The following is a 20,193-nucleotide window of genomic DNA, read 5'->3' as shown; positions in this document are numbered from 1 at the left end:
TTGCTTCTACCGACTGTTGTTTTCAAGTTACGCCCTCATCCAATGGCTGGGCGGGGATATGCAGCTCATTTACATTTAAGGTGGTACGAACCAAAACAGCTCTTTTTAAAACAGGCCCCATAAATGACATTTTCAAATGTTTATAATAAATTGTAACCTGTGGGGTATGTGGGGTATTTTGTGCTGAAACTTCACAAATACATTCTGGGTACACCCGAGACCAATATCACATCTTGTAAAAAGGGGCATAATAGGTGCCCTTTAATATTTTGAATCAGATTTTACTTTTATATTTTGTTTTAATTTTATAATTTTGGTTTGGGTTGGTTTTAGTGTATATATTTTTTAAATGTCTATATAGTTTTAGTTTTTAGTTGTATAAAATGAATGCTCTACGTTTTGTCTCAATAATATTTATTCTTTATTATTTTGTATTTTTAAGGGATTCTGAGCTACTAGACAATATTCACCTTTAAATGATTCACCATTTATTTCTATTGAGTAACGGTGTAAACAGCATGAAGAAACAAAAGAGTATCCAAAAATCAAAATAAGCATGCAGGAGATCACGGGCGGAAAACTATCAAACACAAACATTTACATTTATGCATTTGGCAGACGCCTTTATCCAAAGCGACTTGCATTGCATTTCAAGGGACACATTTACATTCTTATCAGTTCTTGCTTTCCCTGGGAATCAAACCCTTGATCTTGGAGCCAGTCCCTAGGTGCTTAAAGTATTTTCAGGCGTAATTACTTTTATTAGGTTTTGCATTTGGATATATATTACCCATTGTCATAGGCTACTTCATCATTGCTGATTTATAGAATGCACCAAAAAAGTCAGGTCAGAGGTCATGCATCAGGTCATGCATCAGGTCAGAGGTCATACATCATGTCAGAAGTCATGCATCGGGTCACAGGTCATGTGTCGGGTCAGAGGTCATATGTCATGTCAGAAGTCATGTATCGGGTCAGCGGTCATGCGTCGGGTCAGAGGTCATATGTCATGTCCGAAGTCATGTATCGGGTCAAAGGTCATGCGTCGGGTCAGAGGTCATGGGCCGGGTCAGAGGTCATATGTCATGTCAGAAGTCATGTATCGGGTCAGAGGTCATGTGTGGGGTCAGAGGTCATATGTCATGTCAGGAGTCATGCATCGGGTCAGAGGTCATGCGTCGGGTCAGAGGTCATATGTCATGTCAGAAGTCATGCATCGGGTCAGAGGTCATGTGTCGGGTCAGAGGTCATATGTCATGTCAGGAGTCATGTATCGGGTCAGAGGTCATGCGTCGGGTCAGAGGTCATATGTCATGTCAGAAGTCATGTATCGGGTCAAAGGTCATGCATCGGGTCAGAGGTCATGCCCCGGGTAAGAGGTCATGCGGCGGTTTCAAAGGGCATACGTCAGGTCAGAGGTCATGTGTCAGGTCAGAGGTCATGCGTCGGGTCAGAGGTCATGCGTCGGGTCAGAAGTCATGCGTCGGGTCAGAGGTCACTCTTCTGCCGGAACTAGACTCGGATACGGCCATTGCAGTTAGCCAGAGTTTATAGTTTATAAAATTATTAAATGTGGATATTTTTCTCACAAGAATGCATGGCTTTGCTTCAGAAGGCCTTTATTAACCCATGGAGTCGTATGGATTACCGTTATGATGGATGGATGGATGCGCTTTCATGGGCTTTAAAATCTCAGGCTCCATTCACTCCCATTATAAAGCTGGGACGAGACAGGATATTTTTAATATAACTTTAAGTTTGGCTGAAGGAAGAAAGTCATAAACACCTAGGATAGTTATTGTGAGTAAATCATGGGGCAATTCTCATTTTCGGGTGAATTAACCCTTTAAAGGGGAAATGAAGCAGTCAGTCAAGTTTACATGATTTAAAAGATGGATTTCCACTATAATCAAAAATTATATAAGAAACATGACAAATGTTAACATATAAAAGAAACACCGTTATATCTTTCGTGGCAAGGGCGCCGCCATTGTGCAGTATTATAACCGGTGACGTCACGGGGTGGGTTTGCTCTGTGCTGAGTTCAGTAAAATACAGTGAAAGATGAACGTAAGCTGGACGAACCAGCAAACAACTAACGTTAGGTACAGTCATTGTTAGCTAACAGCGGTAATCATGAACTAGCTAACGCTAACTTAGTGTTTAGCTAGTGTACTTTATCAGTACCAGACAAAAAGACGACGTGTAACGTTAACAAACTGCACATGGAAACATTGTTTGCGATGTCTGCCATCATATTCCTGTCTCTTGTCAACACCATGGTTGCAATACATGATCAAGATCAGCGTCTTGACAGCAGATGGATCGTGCTATCGTGGCGTAATAATCTGTTTGGTTGTTATTTACTTACCTGAATGAAATGAAATCGAATGTATCGTCCTGTGGAATCATTCATTCACAGACAGCATACGAATCTTCCTGTTACGACTCTGAGTCGAGTGTGAATTGAAAGCGCTTCAGTGATTCAGTGCGTGCAGGAAACCGAACAGATCATTCAAACTGATTCGCGAACCGATGTAGACAGATCTGCCAACAAGTTTGATGAAGTCTTTGAACAGAATCGACAAAAAAAAAAAGAGTGATTCATTTGTAAATTGAGCATCGCTCATCATGCCCATAAAAAAGATACAGCGCGCTTGGAAAACTACGCATTTAACAACATATTTGCATTAAAATAAAGTGTGCCGTTTGCATCCCTGCATATAACGAGATTTGGGCTATACAAATTACGGGAGTTTCACAGGAGAAACAAAACGGGAAGGGGGCGGGAGATGGATGTGAAATACGGGAGACTCCCGGGGAAAACGGTAGTGTTGTTGACAGGTATGAGCTACACCTAATTAGAGCTTAGATCGGGCCCAAAAAATCAAGCCCGACCCGACCCGAGCCCGTGCACGTTGTGTCCGAGCCCGGCCCGGCCCGACACATTAACTGTAATTATGAGCCCGAGCCCGATTTAAACCCGACCATTTTTAATATGTGGGCCGTTATAACCAGGGGCGACGCCAGATCATTTTTTAACGCAGGTGCTGAATGGGTGCTAGACCATTGACAGTGTGGAGCTGCGCAATTATATATATATATATACTATTAATAAATGTGCAAAAATTGGCCACTTAATATTTAATATTCAATTATTTTAATTATCACAGTGATAGTTTTAATTTTATTAAATTGAACAATTAGTAAATTCGGTGACAAGCGTGCCGAGAATTGATTTAATTTTATGATGAGATGCTCCAGTTCACGTGCTATGGTGAACTCGGCTCGCCGGCGCCTCCATGTCATGAATATTGCCTGCTATATTTGCTTCTTATTAATGCTTCTTCTTCTTCAGGCAATTGGTTGATGAAAAATGTATTAAAATTAAGATACAATTTATACAAAACGAAATTCACTTTAAAGAAAGGCTTTCTACAAAACAAAACATAATGAAGTGGTCAAAATCATGCCTGAACCACTCCATGTCTCCTGATATTGCGCATCCTCCTATCTACTCTGTTCACTTTCATAATCAACATAGATGGAAAAAAATAACATTATAATATTTTAATAAATATGAAACTAAATGCGCTTATTTAATGGCTACAACACATACAGACTCTCTAGAAGCGCGCCGCACTTGGACTCAACAAAGCCAAAACATATGTTGTCACTGCCCACGAGTTTAAAATATTTCCATACCTCCGACTTTCCTTCATACTTGCTCAAAGTTAATTCTCCTTTTTTAATTTTTTTCTTTACTTCTTCAATCTCTATGTTGCACTTAAGCTACACAATACAGCACAGCGTGCGAGTGGAGGAGACGCTGCGCGTGACACGTGACGTGCTTGATCAAGGGCCCGACCCGACCCGAGCATAGTGGTGGGAAATATCGGCCCGGCCCGCGGGTCGGGTCGGGTCGGGCTCGGGCTCGGGCAGAGAATCTAAGCTCTACACCTAATACACCATAACTTGTATGGCCCTGCATATAACGAGATTTGGGAGATCTGTCTAAATCGGTTCGCGAATCAGTTTGAATGATCTGTTCGGTTTCCTGCACGCACTGAATCACTGAAGCGCTTTCAATTCACACTCGACTCAGAGTCGTAACAGGAAGATTTAAGAACATCAAGTGTGTTGGATGAAGTGGCCGTGGACAGTACAGTCTAGTGAAAGCAAATCTATATTGTTTGCCAGCGATGAAGATCTTTATTAGTTGTACATCTTGTATGCTGTCTGTGAATGAATGATTCCACAGGACGATACATTCGATTCGATTTCATTTCATTCAGGTAAGTAAATAACAACCAAACAGATTATTATGCCACGATAGCACGATCCATCTGCTGTCAAGACGCTGATCTTGATCATGTATTGCAACCATGGTGTTGACAAGAGACAGGAATATGATGGCAGACATCGCGAACAATGTTTCCATGTGCAGTTTGTTAACGTTACACGTCGTCATTTTGTCAGTACTAATAAGTACACTAGCTAAACACTAAGTTAGCGTTAGCTAGTTCATGATTACCGCTGTTAGCTAACAATGACTGTACCTAACGTTAGTTGTTTGCTGGTTCGACCAGCTTACATGCATCTTTCACTGTATTTTACTGAACTCAGCACAGAGCAAACCCACCCCGTGACGTCACCGGTTATAATACTGCACAATGGCGGCGCCCTTGCCACGAAAGATATAACGGTGTTTCTTTTATATGTTAACATTTGTCATATTTCTTATATAATTTTTGATTATAGTGGAAATCCATCTTTTAAATCATGTAAACTTGACTGACTGCTTCATTTCCCCTTTAAGGTTGGGTTAGTAAATTTCAGGGTTCATAGATGCTTTGTTATATTGTACGTCTTCATGCATCAGTCACTGAATTTATAACGATGCCATGATATCATCGTTCTCGATTATTCCTTTCATAAATAGAGTATATGTGATGTTTGTGATGTTTCCCGGCCTGCAGATTAAGAGATCTGAGAGCTCCTCGTGTCGGTTTGTTGGCTTTGTGAAGGAAAGGCTGGATGGAAAGTGTTGAGTGAAAGGCTTCCAGTCTGTCCATAAGCTTCTGGCTCCTGTAGTGTATCGTGGGAACTCGTGCATTCCCAGTGCATTATGGGAACTTGTGCATTATGGGAACTTGTGCATTATGGGAACTCGTGCAGCCCAGTGCATCGTGGCAACTCGTGCATCATGTGAACTCGTGCAGCCCAGTGCATTGTGGGAACTCATGCATCATGGGAACTCGTGCAGCCCAGTGCATCGTGGGAACTCGTGCATCGTGGGAACTCGTGCAGCCCAGTGCATCGTGGGAACTCGTGCAGCCCAGTGCATCGTGGGAACTCATGCATCATGGGAACTCGTGCAGCCCAGTGCATCGTGGGAACTCGTGCAGCCCAGTGCATCGTGGGAACTCGTGCATCGTGGGAACTCGTGCAGCCCAGTGCATCGTGGGAACTCGGGCAGCCCAGTGCATCGTGGGAACTCGTGCAGCCCAGTGCAATGTGGGAACTCGTGCAGCCAAGTGCATCATGGGAACTCGTGCATCGTGGGAACTCGTGCAGCCCAGTGCATCGTGGGAACTCGTGCAGCCCAGTGCATCGTGGGAACTCGTGCATCATGGGAACTCGTGCATGCCCAGTGCATTGTGGGAACTCATGCATCATGGGAACTCGTGCAGCCCAGTGCAATGTGGGAACTCGTGCAGCCAAGTGCATCATGGGAACTCGTGCATCGTGGGAACTCGTGCAGCCCAGTGCATCGTGGAAACTCGTGCAGCCCAGTGCATCGTGGGAGCTCGTGCATCGTGGGAACTCGTGCAGCCCAGTGCATCGTGGGAACTCTCGTGCAGCCCAGTGCATCGTGGGAACTCGTGCAGCCCAGTGCATCGTGGGAACTCGTGCAGCCCAGTGCATCGTGGGAACTCGTGCATTCCCAGTGCATCATGGGAACTCGTGCAGCCCAGTGCATCGTGGGAACTCGTGCAGCCCAGTGCATCGCGGGAACTCGTGCATGCCCAGTGCATCGTGGGAACTCGGGCAGCCCAGTGCATCGTGGGAACTCGTGCAGCCCAGTGCATCATGGGAACTCATGCAGCCCAGTGCATCGTGGGAACTCGTGCAGCCCAGTGCATCGTGGGAACTCGTGCATCGTTGAAACTCGTGCAGCCCAGTGCATTGTGGGAACTCGGGTAGCCCAGTGCATCGTGGGAACTCGTGCAGCCCAGTGCATCGTGGGAACTCGTGCAGCCCAGTGCATCGTGGGAACTCGTGCAGCCCAGTGCATCGTGGGAACTCGTGCACAGTGGGAACTCGTGCAGCCCAGTGCATCGTGGGAACTCGTGCAGCCCAGTGCATCGTGGGAACTTGTGCAGCCCAGTGCATCGTGGGAACTCGTGCATTCCCAGTGCATCGTGGGAACTCTCGTGCAGCCCAGTGCATCTTGGGAACTCGTGCATTCCCAGTGCATCGTGGGAACTCGTGCATGCCCAGTGCATCGTGGGAACTCGTGCAGCCCAGTGCATCGTGGGAACTCATGCAGCCCAGTGCATCGTGGGAACTCGTGCAGCCCAGTGCATCGTGGGAACTCGTGCATGCCCAGTGCATCGTGGGAACTCGTGCAGCCCAGTGCATCGTGGGAACTCATGCAGCCCAGTGCATCGTGGGAACTCATGCAGCCCAGTGCATCGTGGGAACTTGTGCAGCCCAGTGCATCGTGGGAACTCGTGCATGCCCAGTGCATCGTGGGAACTCGTGCATGCCCAGTGCATCGTGGGAACTCGTGCAGCCCAGTGCTTCGTGGGAACTCGTGCATGCCCAGTGCATGCCCAGTGCATCGTGGGAACTCGTGCCATCTGTGCAGAAAAGACGAGGCTCATTGTACCAGATGTCGTATTTTCATATTTATTAAATGACTGCAGAAAGAAGACTTTAGGACACTAGCAACTGCATTTATTTATTACGATAGAAGTTAGAATGTGAATTTTCAGTATAAACAAGATCCAGGTGAATGTGAGAATGTTGAACACACACACACACACACACAAAGAGCTGCTTTGTTTGAATCACCTGTAATAATTGTGATGGTTCAATGGAGGGCTTGAAATATCAATAACTTCAAAATGATTTCAGAGAGTGTGTGTTCCATCGAGGGCATTGGTTTTTGCACAAATGTGTGTGTTCTTCGTGTGTGAAGGTGCTTTTGTTTGAATTCGGCCATTATGGAGTGTAAAATATCCCGGGCCGCCTGTAACCGTAGCCTTCGGGTCAGTGCGACCGCTTCATTCTCGCTGGTGAACCACAAACCGGAGCCGTTCAAAGAGCTTTTACTGTGGATGGACTTCAGAGAGGATATTACATATCAGACGAGGCGCTGATCCCATCACATTTACATTCAGCCGGAAACTCGAGAGTTTTGGTGTTTCAGGAGATGATGATGATGATGTTCACATGCAGAAAGATATTCTCTAGTCTTCATTCTCATCTCAGAGCAGAAGCTGATGTGATGAACTACAGGAGAATCCACAAAAAATCACAGAAACACCGTCAGCTGTCGTTCAGCGGCGAGTCTGAAGGGAATTTTAGGAATGTTGAAATCCATGTTTTGGTGTTTCTCCGGGTGCCAAACAGGCCGGATGTCCCACAGAGAGAGAGAGAGAGGGAGACAGAGAGAGAGAGAGGGAGAGAGACTCTTGGGAAGTTCCTACTTGCATCCTGGAAGTCATTACTATCATTTGTATTTTGTGTCTGAAGGGATTTTGATCAGACTAAATGGACGTTATAATGATTGAAAACTATTGCAGTAACCAACCAACTAAATATAACCAACTAAAACAATAAATAGAACTAGAACTGGAACGATAACTATATTTGCGTCCAGACCAAGAGCGATGACTTACTGACAAACCTTTAGTCCTCCCGCCTCCACTGACCGCTGTGTGTTCTGTGTGTGAATGCAGTGATTGTGAATCTGTAATGAATCAGTCTGGCACTTGTACACTGGGATCTGGAGAGCTGAACTGGGTTTGACAGCAGGTCAGATGCTGAGATGAGCACTGGCTCTGTTTCCAGCAAGGGATTATGGGTGTTTGTTTCCGTACCTCCCACAGGGAAACTCATTACTCCAGACTTACGTGCCATCCAGAAACTTGCGCTCTGCAAGTGAACGGCGTCTTGTGGTGCATCATCCGAATCAAAGTGACAGGTGTGATCCCCCCCGACCGCGGCCCGCATCACACAGACAAAATATGGTCAGACGAAAAGAGGTAGTCTCGGTTCGCCTCAAACTGAACCTAGGTTTGGTTAGTTTCTATTGTGAACGCATTTTCTGTTAGGTTCGGACTTTCAGAGCATTCACAGGTAGTTCCGGTGGTTCCCGCGGGATTGCTTCCGGTCTTCTTTGCCTGCTTTAATAAAACAACGGTAAAATGCTAGAACAACCAGGACGTTCATTTGGCGAGTTTGAACTAGCCTGGAGTATAGCTGGAGCTGACGGTGGTAATACCGTAATAATAACAGTATAGTGGCAACGATATGCGTCTGTTCATTCATTCCTTTCAAAGTTACACGACGAATTAACACATGCTGACGTCAGAAGCGCGTCTGTTTACAAACCAATCAGTGTCGAGATGCAGCCCACATGATGATGATGTCAGACGCACGTCTGTTTACAAACCAATCAGTGTCGAGGTGCAGCCCTTACAGATGATGATGTCAGACGCACGTCTGTTTACAAACTAATCAGTGTCGAGATGCAGCCCACACAGATGATGATGTCAGACGCGCGTCTGTTTACAAACCAATCAGTGTCGAGATGCAGCCCACATGATGATGATGTCAGACGCGCGTCTGTTTACAAACCAATCAGTGTCGAGATGCAGCCCACATGATGATGATGTCAGACGCGCGTCTGTTTACAAACCAATCAGTGTCGAGATGCAGCCCACATGATGATGATGTCAGACGCGCGTCTGTTTACAAACCAATCAGTGTCGAGATGCAGCCCACACAGATGATGATGTCAGATGCACGTCTGTTTACAAACCAATCAGTGTCGAGATGCAGCCCACATGATGATGATGTCAGACGCGCGTCTGTTTACAAACCAATCAGTGTCGAGATGCAGCCCACACAGATGATGATGTCAGATGCACGTCTGTTTACAAACCAATCAGTGTCGAGATGCAGCCCACATGATGATGATGTCAGATGCGCGTCTGTTTACAAACCAATCAGTGTCGAGATGCAGCCCACATGATGATGATGTCAGACGCGCGTCTGTTTACAAACCAATCAGTGTCGAGATGCAGCCCACACAGATGATGATGTCAGATGCACGTCTGTTTACAAACCAATCAGTGTCGAGATGCAGCCCACATGATGATGATGTCAGACGCGCGTCTGTTTACAAACCAATCAGTGTCGAGATGCAGCCCACATGATGATGATGTCAGACGCGCCTCTGTTTACAAACCAATCAGTGTCGAGATGCAGCCCACATGATGATGATGTCAGATGCACGTCTGTTTACAAACCAATCAGTGTCGAGATGCAGCCCACATGATGATGTCAGACGCGCGTCTGTTTATAAACCAATCAGTGTCGAGATGCAGCCCACATGATGATGATGTCAGACGTGCGTCTGTTTATAAACCAATCAGTGTCGAGATGCAGCCCACATGATGATGTCAGACGCGCCTCCGTTTACAAACCAATCAGTGTCGAGATGCAGCCCACATGATGATGATGTCAGATGCGCGTCTGTTTGCAAACCAATCAGTGTCAAGATGCAGCCCACATGATGATGATGTCAGATGCACGTCTGTTTATAAACCAATCAGTGTCGAGATGCAGCCCACATGATGATGTCAGACGCGCGTCTGTTTATAAACCAATCAGTGTCGAGATGCAGCCCACATGATGATGATGTCAGAAACGCGTCTGTTTATAAACCAATCAGTGTCAAGATGCAGCCCACATGATGATGATGTCAGACGCGCGTCTGTTTACAAACCAATCAGTGTCGAGATGCAGCCCACATGATGATGATGTCAGAAACGCGTCTGTTTATAAACCAATCAGTGTCAAGATGCAGCCGACATGATGATGATGTCAGATGCGCGTCTGTTTACAAACCAATCAGTGTCAAGATGCAGCCCACACAGATGATGATGTCAGATGCACGTCTGTTTACAAACCAATCAGTGTCGAGATGCAGCCCACATGATGATGATGTCAGACGCGCGTCTGTTTACAAACCAATCAGTGTCGAGATGCAGCCCACATGATGATGATGTTAGAAACGCGTCTGTTTATAAACCAATCAGTGTCAAGATGCAGCCGACATGATGATGATGTCAGACGCACGTCTGTTTACAAACCAATCAGTGTCGAGATGCAGCCCACATAGATGATGATGTCAGATGCACGTCTGTTTACAAACCAATCAGTGTCGAGATGCAGCCCACATGATGATGATGTCAGACGCGCGTCTGTTTACAAACCAATCAGTGTCGAGATGCAGCCCACATGATGATGATGTCAGATGCACGTCTGTTTACAAACCAATCAGTGTCAAGATGCAGCCCACATGATGATGATGTCAGACGCGCGTCTGTTTACAAACCAATCAGTGTCGAGATGCAGCCCACATGATGATGATGTCAGACGCGCGTCTGTTTACAAACCAATCAGTGTCGAGATGCAGCCCACATGATGATGATGTCAGATGCACGTCTGTTTACAAACCAATCAGTGTCAAGATGCAGCCGACATGATGATGATGTCAGACGCGCGTCTGTTTACAAACCAATCAGTGTCGAGATGCAGCCCACATGATGATGATGTCAGACGCACGTCTGTTTACAAACCAATCAGTGTCGAGATGCAGCCCACATGATGATGATGTCAGATGCACGTCTGTTTACAAACCAATCAGTGTCGAGATGCAGCCCACATGATGATGATGTCAGACGCGCGTCTGTTTACAAACCAATCAGTGTCGAGATGCAGCCCACATGATGATGATGTCAGACGCGCCTCTGTTTACAAACCAATCAGTGTCGAGATGCAGCCCACATGATGATGTCAGACGCACGTCTGTTTACAAACCAATCAGTGTCGAGATGCAGCCCACATGATGATGATGTCAGATGCACGTCTGTTTACAAACCAATCAGTGTCGAGATGCAGCCCACATGATGATGATGTCAGATGCACGTCTGTTTACAAACCAATCAGTGTCGAGATGCAACCCACATGATGATGATGTCAGATGCACGTCTGTTTACAAACCAATCAGTGTCGAGATGCAGCCCACATGATGATGATGTCAGACGCGCGTCCGTTTACAAACCAATCAGTGTCAAGATGCAGCCCACATGATGATGTCAGACGCGCCTCCGTTTACAAACCAATCAGTGTCGAGACGCAGCCCACATGATGATGATGTCAGACGCGCCTCCGTTTACAAACCAATCAGTGTCGAGATGCAGCCCACATGATGATGATGTCAGAAGCGCCTCCGTTTACAAACCAATCAGTGTCGAGATGCAGCCCACATGATGATGTCTGACGCGCATCCGTTTACAAACCTTTTAAAATGTATCAAAACATGAACTTTGGTGCGGATTATCAGCTGTGACAACGCCCAGTCTCTTTCTCGGGCGTTCCCTGCTGGAGGATCTGCACAACTCATTACAAGAAACGGCTGAACACGCATCTTCTATATCTATCTAAAAATAATAATAATAATAATTACATGTACTGCGTCAGACTAAACTGTGAAGGGTCATAGCACTTACACTGTTAGTTTCACTGCTTCTATTGTTCTCCTCATTTGTATGTCGCTTTGGATAAAAGCGTCTGCCAAATGATTCAATGTAAATGTAGGGTCACCGGCTCCCTTTCCCTCACTCGTTTCTCTCTTGTCTTTTCACTCCATTCTTTCTGCACCTGTTCACTAAACCCTGGGTTTATGGAGTGCTGAAAAGATAAATATATTCCCGTCTCCAGCGCTGATGTCTGATTAATGTTCGTTTCCCATCATGAAAACTGACATACAGTGTTCAGAAGAGATTGAGCTGTCTAAACCATTAGCCAAACTAACTGATCACGTGATTACATCTTCATCACTGCAGGTCTTACACACACACACACACACACACACACGCACACGCACAAACACTACTGACCTCAGTGTAGCAGAGTTCATGTGTGCGAGTTTATTTAGGGGCTTTGTTCTGTTCATAGTTCCTATTGGTGGATGTTGGCGTGTGTGTTCGCACCGCAGGAACTAGGAACGACTTCAGTTGCAAGAACTAATTTACTCCTCCTTCAGAGTCGGTCTAACCCAGCTATAGGAACTACAGTGACGTTAGTGTTCGCTGATTGGCCGAATGCACGCGAAACACCAGCACCCGCCATTTTTAAAATAGCTGTGTAAACACACTGATCATAGCCGACATATTTACTTCACAAACTAACTCTACGAACATGTAAAACAGTAATAGATGAAGTTCTCAACCTTTACGCTGAGGAGAAAATCCAACACCACTTTGAGGGACCGAGAGAAACATGATAATGTGTTTCTGCTCAGCAACACTGGACATACGCTAATACCTTTTCATTACCGTCTACTTTCTTTTATAATAGTTCTATCTAATAACGTATTCGACAGGACTGATAGACAGATCGTAAACTAATCGACACGGAGAAAATGCGAGCGCTGTGTGTTCAGGCTCAGTCGTTCTCAGCGCTGTCAAAATAAAAGTCACAACAACAAGCGCGGCTTACGTCACACTGCTTTTCTTACTCAGTATTTTTGTCTTGTTTCCAGTCCAAATATCAAACATTTCTTAAATCAAGATACATTTACTAAAGTAGTAAAATGACATAAGATATTAAGTCTTGTTTTCTGGGGAAATTAATCAATATTAAGTGAGTTTTTGCTTAAAACAAGCAAAATTTTCTGCCAATGGGGTCGAAAAATAATCTTATTTCTGTTTGAATTAAGATTTTAAGATTTTCTGACCCCATTGGTAGATAATTTTGCTTGTTTTAAGCAAAAACTCACTTAATTTTAATTAATTTCCCTGGAAAACAGTTTATGTCAAATTACTCATCTAGTAAATGCTTCTTGATTTAAGAATTTTTAGATATTTGGACTGGAAATTTTTAGCAGGGCACTTAAAAGTTCCTACTGGCGCTGCGAATGCAACCAGAAAACGTTCCTAAGGAACCGTTAGTTCTCGGGGAACAACCCTGGTGTCTAGTGCCTAGAACTACTACTATTAGAGGTCATTGATTTCTTTTATGTTTCTTTGTCAGAGCGCCGGCTGCGACGACCTGTTGGGTTCTGGGAAGGTTCCTGATAAATGTGGCGTGTGTGGAGGGGATAACAGCGCATGTAAGCTTGTCTCGGGCCTGTTTCAACACAGCCTGGCCAAAGTGGGCTATCACAAGATCGTGGAGATTCCACCGGGAGCCACCAAAATAAACGTCACGGAGATGGTAAAGAGCAGGAACTATCTGGGTGAGTACAGGTCCATTCACTGCAAGAACGATAACTATAATGACTATAACGAAAACTATAATAACAATAACGAAAGCTATAACGGTAACTAAAACTATAATGATAACTATAACGGAAACTATAGCGATAACTTAAACTGTACCGAAAACTATAAGGATAACTATAAATAAAACTATAGCGATTACTATAATAACTATACTAATAACTATAACGATAACTGTATCTAAACCTATAACAAAAACTATTGCAATTACGATAAATATAATAACTATAGCGATAACTATTACTTTAACGAAAAAATATACTGATAACTATTACTAAAACTATAACAATAACTACAACTATTAAAAACTATAATGAAAGCTATAACGAAAACTATAGCAATTATGATAACTATAACAATAACTATAACGATAACTATGATACCGTTAACAAAAAAATATACTGATACGTAACTAAAACTAAAAGTAAGTACAACTAAAATTATAACGAAAAATAATAAAAACTCAAAAACGAAAACTAGCGATTACTATAACGATAACTATAACAACTATACTGATAACAGTAACTAAAACTATAACGATAACTATAACTGAAACTATAACAACTATAACGATAACTATAACTGAAACTATAACAACTATCACGATAACTAACAACTATCACTATAACTATAACTGAAACTATAACAACTATCACGATAACTATAACTGAAACTATAACAACTATAACGATAACTATAACTGAAACTATAACAAAAACTATCACGATAACTATAACTGAAACTATAACAACTATAACGATAACTATAACTGAAACTATAACAACTATCACGATAACTATAACTGAAACTATAACAAAATCTATCACGATAACTATAACTGAAACTATAACAACTATAACGATAACTATAACTGAAACTATAACAACTATCACGATAACTATAACTGAAACTATAACAACTATAATGATAACTATAACTGAAACTATAACAACTATCACGATAACTAACAACTATAACGATAACTATAACTGAAACTATAACAAAAACTATCACGATAACTATAACTGAAACTATAACAACTATAACGATAACTATAACTGAAACTATAACAACTATAACGATAACTATAACTGAAACTATAACAACTATAACGATAACTATAACTGAAACTATAACAAAAACTATCACGATAACTATAACTGAAACTATAACAACTATAACGATAACTATAACTGAAACTATAACAACTATAACGATAACTATAACTGAAACTATAACAAAATCTATCACGATAACTATAACTGAAACTATAACAACTATAACGATAACTATAACTGAAACTATAACAACTATAACGATAACTATAACTGAAACTATAACAAAAACTATCACGATAACTATAACTGAAACTATAACAACTATAACGATAACTATAACTGAAACTATAACAACTATAACGATAACTATAACTGAAACTATAACAAAAACTATCACGATAACTATAACTGAAACTATAACAACTATAACGATAACTATAACTGAAACTAAAACAACTATAACGATAACTATAACTGAAACTATAACAACTATCACAATAACTATAACTGAAACTATAACAACTATAACGATAACTATAACTGAAACTATAACAACTATCACGATAACTATAACTGAAACTATAACAACTATAACGATAACTATAACTGAAACTATAACAACTATAATGATAACTATAACTGAAACTATAACAACTATAACGATAACTATAACTGAAACTATAACAACTATCACGATAACTATAACTGAAACTATAACAACTATAACGATAACTATAACTGAAACTATAACAACTATAACGATAACTATAACTGAAACTATAACAAAAACTATCACGATAACTATAACTGAAACTATAACAACTATAACGATAACTTTAACTGAAACTATAACAACTATAACGATAACTATAACTGAAACTATAACAACTATAATGATAACTATAACTGAAATTATAACAACTATCACGATAACTAACAACTATAACGATAACTATAACTGAAACTATAACAAAAACTATCACGATAACTATAACTGAAACTATAACAACTATAACGATAACTATAACTGAAACTAAAACAACTATAACGATAACTATAACTGAAACTATAACAACTATCACGATAACTATAACTGAAACTATAACAACTATAACGATAACTATAACTGAAACTATAACAACTATCACGATAACTATAACTGAAACTATAACAACTATAACGATAACTATAACTGAAACTATAACAACTATAATGATAACTATAACTGAAACTATAACAACTATAACGATAACTATAACTGAAACTATAACAACTATCACGATAACTATAACTGAAACTATAACAACTATAACGATAACTATAACTGAAACTATAACAACTATAACGATAACTATAACTGAAACTATAACAAAAACTATCACGATAACTATAACTGAAACTATAACAACTATAACGATAACTTTAACTGAAACTATAACAACTATAACGATAACTATAACTGAAACTATAACAAAAACTATCACGATAACTATAACTGAAACTATAACAACTATAACGATAACTATAACTGAAACTATAACAACTATAACGATAACTATAACTGAAACTATAACAAAAACTATAACGATAACTATAACTGAAACTATAACAACTATAATGATAACTATAACTGAAACTATAACAACTATCACGATAACTATAACTGAAACTATAAAAACTATAACGATAACTATAACTGAAACTATAACAACTATAACGATAACTATAACTGAAACTATAACAACTATAACGATAACTATAACTGAAACTATAACAACTATCACGATAACTATAACTGAAACTATAACAACTATAACGATAACTATAACTGAAACTATAACAAAATCTATCACGATAACTATAACTGAAACTATAACAAAAACTATCACGATAACTATAACTGAAACTATAACAACTATCACGATAACTATAACTGAAACTATAACAACTATAACCCTAACTATAACTGAAACTATAACAACTATAACGATAACTATAACTGAAACTATAACAACTATAACGATAACTATAACTGAAACTATAACAACTATCACGATAACTATAACTGAAACTATAACAACTATAACGATAACTATAACTGAAACTATAACAACTATAACGATAACTATAACTGAAACTATAACAACTATAATGATAACTATAACTGAAACTATAACAACTATAACGATAACTATAACTGAAACTATAACAACTATCACGATAACTATAACTGAAACTATAACAACTATAACGATAACTATAACTGAAACTATAACAACTATAACGATAACTATAACTGAAACTATAACAACTATAACGATAACTATAACTGAAACTATAACAACTATAACGATAACTATAACTGAAACTATAACAAAAACTATAACGATAACTATAACTGAAACTATAACAACTATAACGATAACTATAACTGAAACTATAACAAAAACTATCACGATAACTATAACTGAAACTATAACAACTATAACGATAACTATAACTGAAACTATAACAACTATAATGATAACTATAACTGAAACTATAACAACTATCACGATAACTATAACTGAAACTATAACAACTATAACGATAACTATAACTGAAACTATAACAACTATAATGATAACTATAACTGAAACTATAACAACTATCACGATAACTATAACTGAAACTATAAAAACTATAACGATAACTATAACTGAAACTATAACAACTATCACGATAACTATAACTGAAACTATAACAACTATAATGATAACTATAACTGAAACTATAACAACTATCACGATAACTATAACTGAAACTATAACAACTATAACGATAACTATAACTGAAACTATAACAACTATAATGATAACTATAACTGAAACTATAACAACTATAACGATAACTATAACTGAAACTATAAAAACTATAACGATAACTATAACTGAAACTATAACAACTATAATGATAACTATAACTGAAACTATAACAACTATAATGATAACTATAACTGAAACTATAACAACTATAACGATAACTATAACTGAAACTATAACAACTATAATGATAACTATAACTGAAACTATAACAACTATCACGATAACTATAACTGAAACTATAAAAACTATAATGATAACTATAACTGAAACTATAACAACTATAATGATAACTATAACTGAAACTATAACAACTATAACGATAACTATAACTGAAACTATAACAACTATAATGATAACTATAACTGAAACTATAACAACTATAATGATAACTATAACTGAAACTATAACAACTATAACGATAACTATAACTGAAACTATAACAACTATAATGATAACTATAACTGAAACTATAACAACTATCACGATAACTATAACTGAAACTATAAAAACTATAACGATAACTATAACTGAAACTATAACAACTATAATGATAACTATAACTGAAACTATAAAAACTATAACGATAACTATAACTGAAACTATACCAACTATAATGATAACTATAACTGAAACTATAACAACTATCACGATAACTATAACTGAAACTATAACAACTATAATGATAACTATAACTGAAACTATAACAACTATCACGATAACTATAACTGAAACTATAACAACTATAACGATAACTATAACTGAAACTATAACAACTATAATGATAACTATAACTGAAACTATAACAACTATCACGATAACTATAACTGAAACTATAAAAACTATAACGATAACTATAACTGAAACTATAACAACTATAATGATAACTATAACTGAAACTATAAAAACTATAACGATAACTATAACTGAAACTATAAAAACTATAACGATAACTATAACTGAAACTTTAACAAAAACTATCACGATAACTATAACTGAAACTATAATGCATTGGCGCATTAACTATAATAACTATAGCGACAACTGTACTTATAACTGTAACTAAAATTATAATGATAACTATAACAATAACTATAGCAATAACTAGCGATAAGTATAGTGATTAATATAATGATAACTATAGTTTATTTACAGTATACACAGAAGTGCGACACTTTGTGATTCAGACCCGTTTTAAAGAAACATAGCGAATGCCGCTACTGAGTACACTATAACGATAACTATAATGAAGATAACTATAGCGATAACTATCACAATACATATAATAACTGTAATTAAAGCCACTATGATAACTATAGCAATAAGTATAGTAACTATATTACTGCATCTATAACTGTAACTATAACTATAGTGATAACTACAGGCTGAAGCTGCTGTTTTAGAAGACTTTAAACTGGCTGCTTGTAAAAAACATCAGATCTGGTAAATTACAGCCCAGTTCAGTCTCTGGAAAACTATATATCGTGTATTTCAGTCTCTCGGTTCGTTAAAGTCCCCGACAGTGTGAGCCTGACGCTGAGAGAGAGCGACAGAATGAGTTGTTCTTTCTCAGCGGTTTCACACACACACTGTGATTCACCCTTCAGATCTGCTGGTTTCCAGTAGCTGGACATGTTCATGTGTCTGTGCTGCTGGTTGAGGATCAGATGTCAGCATTATCTGCGCTTATTACATGACATATTGACATAGTGTTGTGTTAGCGGCCCATAAGTTAATAACTAATGATCTTTACAACGGAAGTGAATCAATCATAACTAACTTTATCTGGACAATAACCCTATTCTACATCTGCTGTAAAGCCTAAACAATCTCTGTTACTGTAATCTCCTATTATCACTGTAAAGCTGCTGTGAAACTCTATATTGTTAAAGCAACTGTAGAAATGAAGGAGACTCGACAAACTCAGTGGACTTTTTTTCACAGTGTCCGTTTTTCCCTCTCCTGATTTATGAGCCACAGGATTCAATAAACTTCCCACATCAAGAGCAAAGATGAGCCGGGCGATGGCCTCAGGGTGTGTGTGTGTGTGTGTGTGTGTGTGTGTGTGTGTGTGTGTGTGTGACCAGCTGAGTTCACTTACATGTGTTTGTCAGCGAGGGGTTCGGGTTTTATTTGCATGTCAGTGTGTGTTAGAAGCACTGTTAGCTGCTGTGACCAGCTACTGTGTGTGTGTGTGTGTGTGTGTGTGCGTGTGTGTGTGTGTGTGTGTGTGTGTGTGTGTGTGTGTGTGTGTGTGTGTGTGTGTGTGTGTGTGTGTGTGTGCAGCTCTGCTCAGTCGGTCTGGCCGATCCATTATTAATGGAAACTGGGCCATCGACCGTCCAGGAATGTACGAGGGAGTGGGAACGATGTTCATGTACCGGCGGCCCAATGAGATCAGCAGCAGAAGCGGAGAGTCGTTACTGGCCGAGGGCCCGACCAATGAGATCCTGGATGTTTATGTGAGTGACACATCAACACCGGATATCTGGACTTCCTGAAACCCAATGTTATGTTATTGCAATATAATAATGAATTATTAACATAATGTTTACTATTTATATAATTATGTATAAACATGTGTGTATATATATTCATTTAGCTATTGTAACTTATTTTATTGTAACCCAATGTTATGTTAGTGCAATATAATACTGAATTATTAATATTATGTTTATTATTATTATG

General features: G+C 39.6%; 1 protein-coding gene across 1 annotated transcript in view; it reads left to right on the top strand.

Moving 5' to 3' along the window:
- Positions 1-20,193, top strand: part of thsd4 (thrombospondin type 1 domain containing 4) — a 75,436-nt gene that overhangs the window by 39,643 nt on the left and 15,600 nt on the right. Inside the window, exons 8-9 of the mRNA XM_077194653.1 lie at positions 13,339-13,543; positions 19,792-19,967. Coding sequence (XP_077050768.1) covers positions 13,339-13,543; positions 19,792-19,967 — 381 coding nt within the window. The remainder of the gene's footprint in view (positions 1-13,338; positions 13,544-19,791; positions 19,968-20,193) is intronic.

This window comes from Siphateles boraxobius, unplaced genomic scaffold (assembly GCF_051911475.1).
Source record: "Siphateles boraxobius isolate OS27281-9 unplaced genomic scaffold, OSU_SipBor_1 32, whole genome shotgun sequence".
Taxonomy (NCBI): Eukaryota; Metazoa; Chordata; class Actinopteri; order Cypriniformes; family Leuciscidae; genus Siphateles; species Siphateles boraxobius.
The sequence above is the reverse complement of the archived record's forward strand: the minus strand, read 5'-3'. Positions and strand labels throughout refer to the sequence as shown.